The sequence below is a fragment of the Herpailurus yagouaroundi genome, unplaced genomic scaffold (assembly GCF_014898765.1).
Source record: "Herpailurus yagouaroundi ecotype Mexico unplaced genomic scaffold, PumYag 161, whole genome shotgun sequence".
In the NCBI taxonomy this organism is placed as follows: Eukaryota; Metazoa; Chordata; class Mammalia; order Carnivora; family Felidae; genus Herpailurus; species Herpailurus yagouaroundi.
In genome coordinates, this window is record NW_024412402.1 from 906,389 (window position 1) to 919,843 (window position 13,455).

Sequence of the window (13,455 nt, forward strand, 5' to 3'; positions counted from 1 at the left end):
GCCAATAAATATTTTTAAACTAGCTGAGATTTCATAGTGTACCCCAAAGAGTTCTAATGTCTAAAAAGAGTTCTAATAAGGGGGTGACAAAGAAAAACAATCAGAAAACACAACAGGTTGGGAAAGGAGATGAGGAGAAAGAAGAATCTAGATACACTCCCAAAGGGGGAAGGAGGAACTAACCAGGGGTGTGAAATGAGCGTTAAGAGCATTGCTGCTCACCTCCAGCAGTGGGCTTCTGCCAGTCACCATTGGTTTCCACACGTTAATTTTTTATTTTTTATTTATTTTTTTTTAAATTTTTTTTTCAACATTTATTTTTATTTTTGGGACAGAGAGAGACAGAGCATGAACGGGGCAGGGGCAGAGAGAGAGGGAGACACAGAATTTGAAACAGGCTCCAGGCTCTGAGCCATCAGCCCAGAGCCCGACGCGGGGCTCGAACTCACAGACCGCGAGATCGTGACCTGGCTGAAGTCGGACGCTTAACCGACTGCGCCACCCAGGCGCCCCCACACGTTAATTTTTTAAAGGCTCTCGATTACTTCTTCCCCTTGAGCCTTTAGAACTCTTTAAGGAATGGAACAGCCACAGCCCTCCGCAAAGTGCGGAAGCCTTCAAAGTCAATGACAATGATGCAAAGTCAGTGTTGATGTCAAGCTGAACAGCAGAACCTGGCTTTAGTTCTGGGATCCAATACTCAGCACGGTCCTCAACACACAGCTGGTATTTAATAAATATTTGTTGGGGAGAAAATATTCAGAGTATATTAGGGAAAGTTAAAGCTATTTAGAGCACGCTAAATGTTTAAAGTCAGTGTTATAAAGCCAGTACTTATGTTCGCCTATAAAATGTTCACTGTTACTTGTGGGTAAATCTACATAACTTGGTCAAAACACGTCCTCTTTGGTTTGGTGGTTTTAAATGTTTAGAAGAAAAAGTAACTTTTCCTTTTAAGAAGCAGGTGATCAAATGGAGACACTTCTCTTAGAGGGGAGAGACTCTGAGGAAATGGGGTAAGTTTCCTGAATTAGAGGCTCTTACCTTCACCTTTTTTTCTTACTTTGAATTCTACGCTTTGTATCTGGATCTATGCAGGAAGTTTCTTGTAGCTCCTCTGGTCGGTAAGTATTTACTCAAGATCAATTCCAGAGGAGGCAAAATTTTTAAACTTTTTCAACTCTCTGATTTTTTAAAAAATCAGAGCCAAAGTGGGGCGCCTGGGGCTCAGCTGGTTAAGCATACAACCTCAGCTCAGATCGTGATCTCATGGTTTGTGGGTCTGGGCCCCGTGTCGAGCTCTGTGCTGACAGCTGAGAGCCTGGAGCCTGCTTGCTATTTTGTGTCTCCCTCTCTCTCTGCCCCTCCCCCACTCATGTTCTGTGTCTCTCTGCTGCCCTCTCTCAAAAATAAACATTAAAAAAAATTTTTAATAAAAAATCAGAGCCAACATTATTTCAGATACTACAATTTTTAAAAAGTGGTAGTATATTGGGCTTATAATCCTGTCTTTAAAAACCGGTTCTACAACACTAGGTATCTTCTTTAAGCTCTGAATGGTTTTCCACCTCTGTAATTTACTCTGAAGATCACAGCAGATCGCTCTTTGCTCTACAAGCCTCAAAACAGCCTTTGACCAAAACAACCAAGTCTGATCTAAGAGTGAGCTGCTAGACATGCAGGGACAAAGAAACATACAGCAAAAGAACTGGGAAGGAATTTTAAAGTCTGCATGCTCCAATTTTGAGAATAATAATTTAAAGGTATGTGGTCAAAAAAATGGCTTCTTCATATAAAGTTAAGAGCAGTGAAAGAGGAAATATCTGCATGAAGGGAGCTTATAATAAGTAGTGGCAGGTGAATTTTCACTTCAAAGCTTTTATTTCTTTAACCTTACTTCTTCCTTCCCACTTGGGTATTATTTTACTTAGAAAATTTTACTTACTAAAAAGAAAAAAGTACAGGTGAGTGAAGTTGTATGTGACACATAACGTGCCAACTGCTAAGTTTAACTGCAAAACAGAAACACCATCACCTCCTAGTGGTAGCTATGTGAAATGCAAACACAGCATCAATCTTTCTTGTCCCCCTCCCCAACAACTGACTCACTTTGAAGGCCTACTTTATAGCCCTTAGCAATTGTTCTCATTAAGAAAAAAAAAAAAAAAAAATCCTAGGCTTGTTAGATCACTTCTCTGATTCATTTTGACATGTTATTTTTTAATGATGCTACCAAGAAGCTATAAATACCCTTTCAGTTTTAGTTCAGGAATACCTTAACCAGCAAGTTTGTAAAGATAACAGCTAGCTCCTGTTACATGTAACGTTGCAGGGCAAAAATGGTTTATGCTTCTTTAAGCAGAAATTTCTGAGAACTCACGGAACTAGGCTTTGTGAGTTCACGGCCAATTCCTGGGAATAATGTAAATCCGTGCCAAGCAATTTCTGCCTGGATACAAAATTCTACAAGGACAAAGGACTGTAGCTGTTGTTCCCAAATGAAACTAAAATTATCAAGCAACAGCCAACATTCTAACTATGTGTTCAAATCGCTTGCTGTGATGGCAAGCTCGTCAACGGGCATCTACTGAAGGTACAACTAAAGAAAGACGGGTTTCTGATGCAGCAGTTCTCAAGCTCCCAAGACCTTCGAGGGGACCCAAGACCCTTTCAGAAGTCTGTAACATCAAAAGTCTTCTTATAATACTAATAAGATGCTACTTGCCTGGAGTGCAGGGGGACTTTCCAGTGAAATTCTTTTTTTTTTTTTTATGTTGATTCACTTTTTGCGAGAGAAACAGACCGAGCACAAGCAGGAGAGGGACAGAGAGAGAGGGAGACACAGAATCGGAAGCAGGTTCCAGGCCCTGAGCTGTAAGCACAGAGCCCGACGTGGGGCTCAAACTCATGAATGGTGAGATCATGACCTGAGCCGAAGTCGGACGCTTAACTGACTGAGCCACCCAGGCGCCCCTGTCAGTGAATTCTTGCCCCAAAAATGAGGTTTAATTTTGGATCTAAAATATTAAAGAAACCCATTACTTCTTTTAGACCAAGCAAGTGTTCCTATTTGCTTACCTTATAGCCAAACAGAAAGAGTCCAAAGAAAAGACTGTAGAGGTCGGCTGTCAGGATGCCCAAGTTCACAGAAGTGGCACTAGTGACCTGAATCACCAGCGGCATAAAGCTGTACAGGCAAAACATACAGAGGGCAAACGCCACAAACAGCAGGGCTGTGGGGGGACACAAAAGTGGAATATCGAATATCACAGGAAGAAATCAGAAGGCAAAGACACTTTGAAGGCTTGGCTGCCTATAAAATTCCCTAACTGTTTAACATACTATCTACAAAGTCTCTTGTTAACACTCAGCATTGCCAATGAGGCATAGAAAGCTCTCAGGAAAAATATAATAATAAGACAAGACATAGAGGAAGGACTTCAAAACTGCAACAGGGTGTTGAGGGGGAAGGGCACAGAAACTTGCTCACGGTGGGACTGGTTCAACAGCTCCAGCCGCCCCACGCAGAGAGATCTTGTGATAAAAGGTCAATAAAAGCAGAATAACGATCAAGAAGTATAACCCATAATCTTTTGTTCATCTCATTAAATTCAGTGCTCCCAGAAAGCACAGTATACCCATCCTCTATCGGACAGACACAGTGCGGGCGCTCACTATTTAGCTTTGCAACCGCCTCTTCAATCTCACCCCCATACCTGACACACACCCACACACAGCCACTCACACCCCGGCAATCGAAGTTATTTAACTGAACTAAATTATCCAAGCCCGGCAAATGAACACGGCATTTTACGTACTGCTTATAACTTCTTTCCACCCATCATTAAATAAGGTTGGAGTCTTTCCTGTTTCACCACTGTTTTCTTCTACATTATTGATTAGTGCAGGTGCCCAGGAATACCAGAGAGAAGCAATGGAAGGTGGTGGGTGATTACGCGCCATCAGATGATTCGGGTTAATGTTTCACAAATTACATCAAGCAGACAACCTTCACAAGAGCTTTGAGGACTCGTGATACAGATCTAATTGACAGGGAGTGTGACCGAAGGTCAGTCTTGCTCAGAATTCCTAGGACAGCAAAACTATTCCTGAAGGTTAAGGTTAAGAATTAACTCCTGTGGAAGGTTCATTTATAAGTTCTCACGGAGAGCTCCCTGTAGACCACTGGAGCCCTCTGTGTACTGAATTACTCTGTGATTTTACAAAAATGACTAAATATTATGTAAATGAAGGTATTTATTTCTTGATTCGTGTTTTTGTCACTTAGAGGAAAAGGATACTGACCAAAAAAAGGATGAACATGTATGAACATACCGATTTTCCAGTCCCACTGAATGCTGGCAATATCCTTACATTCAACGATCGATCTAAGATTAAAACAAGAGGTCACAGTGAGATCTTACTCATTTTCACTTGTTTATAAGCATTTTAGTTGCTATACATCAGCTAAGGTGAAGAATTATGTTGATTCTTTTTTGAGGATTACATTGATTTTTAAATTTTGGTAAGTATGTTTAATAAAAATGACATAGAATAAAATCAAAGGGGCCCATAAACACGTTTGATGCCTGTAGAAGCAGTTTTCAAATAGTGGTCAGCTATAGAAGGAAAACATGACAGTGTGTCTTCCATTTGAAATGGGAGATAATAGTTTCTGGAAATCACTGAAAAATAGTCTTTCTTGGTAATGCCCCAACCACACTATAAGCAGAAATCCCAAGCATCATGCACACGTAAGAAAATGAGGCATAGGGGCGCCTGGGTGGCTCAATCGGTTAAGTGTCCGACTTCGGCTCAGGTCATGATCTCGCAGTGTGTGAGTTCGAGGCCCACGTCGGGCTCTGTGCTGACAGCTCAAAGCCTGGAGCCTGCTTTAGATACTGTGTCTCCCCCACTCTCTGCCCCTCCTCTGCTCATGCTCTGTCTCTGTCTCAAAAATAATTAAAAACATCTAAAAAAAAGAAAGAAAATGAGGCATATTTTTTGCCATTTCTAGAATCTTCTAGGGGTGCTGGGTGGCTCAGCTGGTTAAGCATCCAGCTCTTGGTTTCGGCTCAGGTCACGATCTCACAGTCTTGAGTTCAAGCCCCAGATCGGCCTCTGCGCTAACAGTGCAGAGCCTGCTTGGGATTCTCTCTCTTTCTCCCCCCACTCTCTCTGTCCCTCCCTACCTGCTCTCTCTCTCTCAAAACACATAAAAATAAACAAAAAAACAAAACAAAACAAAAGAGTCTCCTCATAGATAGTTAGCAAGTCACTGATTTCAAATCGGAATCTGGGCCAAATCAACAATGAACAGTAGTAGCTGGAAAGTGATCATGTATGATAAATGTACTTCTTTGGGGTTTTTTTTTTTTTTTTTTTTTTTTTTTTTTAGTTTATTTTTGACAGAGACAGAGGGGGAACATGAGCTGGGGAGGGACAGAGAGAGAGGGAGACACAGAATCCGAAGCAGGCTCCAGGCTCCAAGCCGTCAGCACAGAACCTGACGCGGGGCTCGAACTCACGAAGCGTGAGATCATGACCTGGGCCGAAGTCGGACGCTCAACTGACTGAGCCACCCAGGCGCCCCTACTTCTTTGGTTTTTAAGGGAAATCTTAGACTCTTACAGCTGTATGCCGCTGATAATGGTTCCGAATAGGCCCACCATTCCTAAAAACTCCTGCCTGCTCAGCTTCTTCACGATATACTCTTCACACACGTTAGAAACAGCATAGAGAGAAGCTCCAAGAAGGACCAAGATGTCACCAATCAGCACGTCACTACCTGCAGGAAGACAAGGCACAAAACACAACACAGTGTCAATATAGGGGACCCTAGCTCGCTCGCTTCCAGCAGTTTATCTGGTTCATGTTCGTTTAAGTAAGCCTTTATGGAAGGACAAACCCTGATTTCTAAAAGTTTAAGGACCCTTCTTCTCCTCAATTTCTGGCACAATTCTGCCATGATTTTTCTCACAGTTCAACCCCTCAGGAGACTATAAGATCAGAAAATGGAGCCATAATGTAAGGCCTCAGGAAATGATTCTATGACAGAGAAATTGATGGAATTTATGGCAGGGGATTAAGTGAAAACTACAGGGAAGGAAGCTACCCAGTCAAGGTTATCTTCTCTCAAAGGGCACAATAAAGTCACTCGGAGGTTGGGTGAATTCGACACCGTATTTAGATTTTATACCATCAATTGCCTGAACTTTGGCCCAAAGCATGTCCATGTCCACATGTTCTCATCCATGGAGCCACTGAAAAAGAGGTCAGTCATCCAGTGGACATGAAACTTCCTTTTGATAAAAAAAACCTACAATCTACAGTAGCTTTTCCAGTAAACTAATCTCAACGTATGGGCCCAAAGATTAATTGTAAATATATCAACAATTGTCTCTCTCATGAGATGAAACAAAACTATTTATTGTGACAAAAAGGCACGAGCACTGTGCACAGGTAAGAACATAAAAAACTGCTTTGCAGGGGCACCTGGGTGGCTCAGTCGGTTAAGTGTCCGACTTGGCTCAGGTCATGATCTCAAGTTTATGGGTTCGAGCCCCACATCAGCTGACAACTCAGAGCCTGGAGCCTGCTTCAGATTCTGTGTCTCCCTCTCTCTCTGCCCCTCCCCTGCTCATGCTCACTCACTCAGTCTCTCTCTTTCTCAAAAATAAATAAATTGGGGCGCCTGGGTGGCTCAGTCGGTTAAGCGGCCGACTTCGGCTCAGGTCATGATCTCGCAGTCTGTGAGTTCGAGCCCCGCGTCGGGCTCTGTGCTGACAGCTCGAAGCCCGCTTCAGATTCTGTGTCTCCCTCTCTCTCTGCCCCTCCCCTGCTCGTGCTCACTCACTCGCTCTCTCTCTCTCTCAAAAATAAATAAACATTAAAAAAAAAGCTGCTTTGTGGAAGTGGTTACAACAGCAGAAGCAAATAGATCTCAAAATAAAAAACTTAAAAGACAGTTTATAAGCAAGACACGTTTTCTGTCTTTTACCATATATCTTTGCAATATAAAAGCAAAAACACGAGGCGCCTGGGTGGCTCAGTCAGTTTAGAGTCTGGCTCTTGATTTTGGCTCAGGTCATGATCCCAGGGCTGTGGGATCGAGCCCCGCGTTGGGCTCCTCACGGAGCATGGGGCCTGCGTGGGATTCTCTCTCCTCTCCCTCTGCCCATGCCCCCTGCTCCCATTCTGTCTCTCAAAATAAATAAATTAAAACATTTTTTAAAAAAAAAAGCAAAAGTACAAGCAAAACATTTTTCTGGGACGGAACCAGAAACAAAGTAGCACAGCCTCACCTGAATTGTCTTCTCTCCCTGCGAGTATGTCGGCACCGACCATCGTCCCCACGCCCAGCAGACAGACAGCTACAGCAATCAAGTGGATCACTCTGTATCTTGCATAGAGAACAAACCACGAGAGTGCCATCAACACAGGAATCCCAAAGCAGTCCAAAAGCTGCATGGAAGGAGAAACAAACAACTTAAACCATCTCTCCTCAGCTAAACGATGGAGTCAGCACCTAACTACTACCAGCTGTGTACATTTCGTGTGCATTTCACGGATTTACCCCATTGCCTGGACTCCCCAGTACCCGGGTTAGCTCATCTAACCTTCACGATTCTAGGAGACTGAAAATGCATTTCCCATTTCACAGAGCAGGAAAACCAAGGCGCAGAGAGGTCACGTGAGCTGCCCCAAATCCCACAGTCAGAAGCGGGAGAACCGGTTGCTGCCCCCAGGAATTCCTCCCAGCAGCCGGTGCTACCTCGACACTCCCGCCTGTGTTTACCCCTGTAAGTCCAGGAGGCAGAGCTGCGGGCCCTTGTGCACCCTTGACCCGAGTCAACAAATACTTTCGCCCCTCCCAGGTGGGAGACGCTACAAGAGAAGCTGGAGACGGAGGTGTGTGTGACACACGGCCCTCAGGGGCACAAAGAAAGCCAGATGCAGGTGGAATAAGTCGTCACACAACCAGATACTTCAGTGCCTTTGGGCCAAGAGCTGCAGAGAAGTAGCAGGGATTGTCAGAAGGCCCCGAGACACCAGCGCCCTGAGCAAGTGTGCGGCCCCACCGCGTGGGACAACACCTGCTCCCGGCAAATCCTCTCGCTCATCTCCATCGTCTACTCCTAAACACTTGCCACACCTCTGATACTGCCGGGCGGAAAGGCAGGGGAGTGAACAGTGGCAAAATCCCAGCAAATCCAAAATCGGTGGCAAGATAAAGAAAAAATGGGGGATTTTATTCACTCGATTCTCGAGGTCACAGATTTTGCAGAGTGCATTCAAGGATAAAATACATGCCATACGCTAATAATACTCCTGAAACTGTTTTATTGCTCACTCTGTTTTTTGTTTTGTTTTGTTTTTAACCTTGTCGCTGATTCGCTCTGTAGCTCTCTGGTTTGGGACGAGGCAGGCCCCTAAATCTCCAGCAGCCTGTTTCATGCTGTCCACCGCTGTTTAGTGATTGCCTTTCACTGCAATGTCATTACTGGAGGCGGACGCGCCGACATGGGAATGGGCACTGTGCCTTGTTATTTATTCCAGCTGCAGAACGCTAATCCCCTAAGTGCTTTACTGAGCCTGCCGGAACAACAAATCATTAAGCGACGCACATGGTAATAGCCCGTCCCAGAAGACACCAGCAGAATCCAGCCATGATGACTTAACAAAGTCTACACTAGAATTCCTTCAACAAAAGAAGTACAAAAGGTCACTCTCAAAAACTCTCACAGCAAACTCCCTATCCTGAAATCGTGTCTTCAAATCAAACTCATATTGGCTCTATTTTTTAACAATTTTGGGGGGCCATATAAGGGAGCTGCGCATGGGGTGCAGCCACTGACCAGCCACGTGCTCCCCAGCCGGCCCCCCTCTGCGTCAAAGTATGAGAGGAAGAGAGCAGACCCAGATGATCTCACGGGTCCCTTCTTACCATAACGTTCCATGACTTCTCATCTGATATCTAGCACGTATGGCCTTCTAACTACATTGATTCTCCTTTTCACAATGTACTCTTGGTGATGGAAATCTTCTCTTTGATACGTTCAGTCCCAAGAGCCTCCCTATTTAATTTAATCTTTAAAAACTATTGGACAGCCACAGTAGACAAGGCACTATAAGTAAGACGCTGGGGGAAGCAGAGGCACAAAAAGGAGTTAGATTTTATTAGAAATACCTTATTAAAGACGGAGCACAGAGGAGAACATGAGATTGAATTAGACCTTAGAGAACGGAGGACAGGGGCTTCAAAAAGCACTGTGTTCTAGAAAGACGAGAGCTGCACAATGCAGGAGAAGCTGGCTGAGGGTGGGGAACCAGCAGAGGTGGCTGTAAAGTGAGAGGAAGCACGAGTACCAAACTAGCCCGTGGGGTGTCAATGGCCACGTCTGTGAGCACCATATTGCATTACTGGTAATTACTACATTACTGGCCATAATTACAGAATCTTTTTAAATTTTTTTTAATGTTTATTTTTGAGAGAGAGAGAGAGAGAGAGAGAGAGAGAGAGAGCACAAGCAGGGGAGAGCAGAGAGAGAGGGAGACACAGAATCTGAAGCAGGCTCCAGGCTCCCAGCTGTCAGTACAGAGCTTGTGGTGGGGCTCGAGTTCACGAACTGGGAGATCATGACCTGAGCCAAAGTCAGACACTTAACTGACAGAGCCACCCAGGCACCCCCGTAATTACAGAATCTTTGAAGGAATCCTTAGGGAGGAGGTTCAGAGACCACGTGGCCCAAACGCCCTTTCACCCAGGCCACAGATTTACTCAAGCAGAGACTTGGCTGGAAGGATCCCAGCGACACGCACCCTCCGCGGAGCTGGGAGCTGTAGCGGTCACATGCCCTTCTCGTACTGTACTCCTTGCGAGCACCGAAAAGCAAACACCTTTTGACAACCAAATGCTTACGTTTTCCTAAGAGGCTAGAAGTGAAAGAAATTCTTTTCAGTGGTAAAGGACATGAACTTCAGTCAAAAAGACCCAACTGTAAGAGTTCCACTTAGCTGTGTTTAGACCTTGTACCATTTCAAAACTTGTCATCGTCAGTCGTCAAGAGATCAAAGTTTCTGGGAGCTCTAATCAAGTAATTAAATTGTGCCTGAGATTATAAGGATAAACGTGACTAGAAAAATGCCATCTTCCACACTCTCATACCCTCATTACCCATAGCTGAAAGCACAAATAATCCTATTCATGATGAATTTCATTCTTTCAGTAACTCCTGGTCTTAATTGTTACGAAATCCTGGGTTTTTTACATGCCTCCTGTGGTATCCGCCTTAACCCATATTTCCCCAAGCCAGTCAAAAGCCAAAAAGTCTGCTGAAGACAATCCTTAGCACAATTAGTACAATATTACAGAACAGAAAACGCTTAATAAGATGCATTCAGCATTTAATGTATATTCACATGGGAAAAATACCGAATTTTCACCAATCCTTTTGTCTTCCAAGTGAAATAAGTCCAATTTCACTTCAATTTTTCCATGGTCCTAAAATGTGAAGACGAAATAAACACATCTCTGTATTTTAGGGGCACCTGGGTGGTTCAGTCAGCTAAGCTTCCGACTTGGACCCAGGTCATGATCTCACAGTTGGTGGGTTCGAGCCCCACATCGGGCTCTGTGCTGACAGCTCAGAACCTGGAGGCTGCTTCGCATTCTGCGTCTCCCTCTCTCTGCCACTCCCCCACTCACGCTCTGTGTGTGTCTCTCTCTCAAAAATAAACATTAAAAAAAAAAAGAACATCTCTGTATTTTAAATAGTGAGAAAACTGATGCATCAGAAAGTTATAAATCTAGGGGCACCTGGCTGACTAAGTCAGTTGAGCATCTGGCTCAGGTCATGATTTCACAGTCATGGCACCAAGCCCCACATCAGGCTCTGCAATGGGCGTCAAGCCACTTGGGACTTTCTCTTTCTCTCTCTCTCTCTCTCTCTCTCTATATATATATATATACCTCTGCCCTTCCCCCACTTGCATGCACTCTCTCTCTCTCTCAAAAAAAAAAAGTTACAAACCTATTAAACTGTGAAGTGTAAACCTGGCCCCAGAGTCTCCCTTTATAAAGTGTGTTGTTGTTGCCACTAGTGAGTCGGTGCCATCACGCAGCCCGTAAGACTGCTAACATTAAGACAACTGAATCAGTCTTCCTCAACCCCACCAAGTGAAAAAGTACTGCTCTGCAGGAACACATTTCTTTCAGTCCATCAAGAATCAACCTAAAAAAGAATAAGGAGATCGCTTTTGCCTTTGGCCACGCAGGACGCTGAGTCTCTACCCCATGCGTCTACGAGGTTCCTTCCAACAAGTCCAATGGCCCCTTTGTCTTGAATATCTACTTTACTAGCAAACCTCCCAGTTTTCTGTGGCACACAAAAGTATACTCACTTTACGGGCTGTGTTCAAACAAACTTAAAACAACTCTTGTCAACATCACAGCATCAACTGCCAACTAAATATTTCTGCTTCCTTCGGTATCAACTGTTCTACTGGGGAGCAGCACTGGCAGGTTGGGAACTGATTAATTTGTATACGTTTTCACTGATTCCAGGAGATCTTACTCACTAGCACATATGCTCCACTGAAAAACAGATAGCATCCACCTGTTTAGATTTCCTGCAAGGGAACAGGTTTTCGATAAAGTTGGCTTAGCAAACATGGCTTCAGCTTCTTTCCTTGAACTGAAAACTCCAAACCAGTCAGAGACTCCCCCTTACCTGGACACTGGTTAGAGTCGTATACTGGTATGCTCTGACAATCAGGTAATTGGCTTCCACATCCGCTAGTCCAAGCAGGATGTACTTCCACCATTTTCTCTTCAAGATGTGCAGAAGGTTATCACTACCTGGTGGAAAGAAATCTGGGTTGGCACATGTTGCTTGAAAGCAATACCATGGGGATGCCTGGGTGGCTCAGTCGGTCAAGCGTCCGGCTCTCGACTTCGGCTCAGGTCATGATCTCATGGCTCACGAGTTCGAGCCCCACAGTGGGGTCTGCACTGACCCCTGCTAGGGGTCTCAGTCTCCCGTCTGCACTGACAGTGTGGAGCCTGCTTGGGAGTCTCGGTCTCCCTCTCTCTCTGCCCCTCCCCTGTTTGTGTGCTCTGTTTCTCTCTGTCTCTCAAAATAAATAAATAATACTTTTTTAAAGAAAGAAAAGAAGGCCGCCTGGGTGGCTCAGTCGATTAAGCTTCCAACTTCAGCTCAGATCATGATTTCATGGTTCATGAGTTCAAGCCCCGCGTTGGGCTCTGTGCTGACAGCTCAGAGCCCGGAGCCCGCTTCAGATTGTGTCTCCCTCTCTCTGTTTCTGCTCCTCCCCCGCTTGTGCTCCCTCTCTTTCTCTCTCAGAAATGAATAAACATTAGAAAAAGAAAATATTACTATGCATGTTCAATTTAGATATTAAAGAGTCGAAGCAAATGTTCATTATGTATTATGAATGTGGTGCTTCCTAATTTCCATTATTCATAACCTAAATGCCTACAGTAACTCAGCAGAGTCAGTTAGATTTTTTTCTGTTAGGAGACCCAGCCTAAGGTGTCATCATAGACAAGTGTTCAAAGAAAACACCAGAGAGAAAGTAAGTAGGAGAAAAGTGGTTAAATTTCCTTTCCTACTGTCACATAAATGTAACATCCAGATATGGGCTTGGATGCTGCCATTGATGATAAGCTACAGATTATCCTAGAAATGAAAAGTTTTCTTATAAATCCATTTGGTCATTTAATCTCTGCACTTGGTCATTCTTTTGGAAGAGATGTGCTTTCAAGAGAAAATTAAGTCAGTGATAAGTCTGGAAAAAAGACTTACATCATCGAAGAAATACCTTTTATTGCCCAAATTCTACTTATTTAAGTTAACTGCAATTCACTTCTTTAGAGAATCTGGCAGGCAGGATTAGCACATACAGGAGAAGGCTTTACGATAAGATAATCTATAAGTCAGAATCATAACCAAAGAATTATCATCAAAGTCCAATTCGCAGGAACATCCTGAAATCAAACAGTCAGTCCCACTCAACATGACATGGCTTGGAAGGTCCCTGCCATCACCCCTTGGGGGACCTCACTGACACATTTATGAATCATGCTAACTTCCTTCAAGAGTTCAGAACAGCTCACAGAGGAGTAGAGTCTGGGGCTAGTAACCACGTGTCCAATTCTGTTTCCAACTCCTAACATTCTTGCCAAACCTGGTGCTCTCCCCTTGAAATGTTTCCCCCCCTCCCACACTGGCTTCCATTTTCCTTCAAAAATAAGTCACCTATCCCAACACAGAAATACCACTGACCTATTAAGGTTCATATTACAAGAGGATTAGCAAACATCAGTGATTTCACGATGTGGCTGGAAATACCAAAGATGGAAGGACAGCCCCCTCCTGGTCAGTCTGGGTTACCCCTCGTTTTCACATTCCTGGATTCAATCTCTTTTTGTTT

The 13,455-nt window shown here is 44.1% G+C and overlaps 1 protein-coding gene across 4 annotated transcripts in view; it reads right to left on the bottom strand.

Moving 5' to 3' along the window:
* The window catches only part of SLC35F2 (solute carrier family 35 member F2), a 102,659-nt gene that overhangs the window by 43,132 nt on the left and 46,072 nt on the right, over positions 1 to 13,455 (bottom strand). For 3 of the 4 annotated variants that reach the window (XM_040482880.1, XM_040482878.1, XM_040482879.1), the window contains exons 3-7: positions 11,733 to 11,860; positions 7,305 to 7,464; positions 5,632 to 5,788; positions 4,336 to 4,388; positions 3,079 to 3,233 (exon numbers count right to left, since the gene is read on the bottom strand). In XM_040482880.1, the coding sequence (XP_040338814.1) occupies positions 3,079 to 3,233; positions 4,336 to 4,388; positions 5,632 to 5,788; positions 7,305 to 7,464; positions 11,733 to 11,860 (653 nt within the window). The other variant, XM_040482881.1, reaches the window with a different exon arrangement.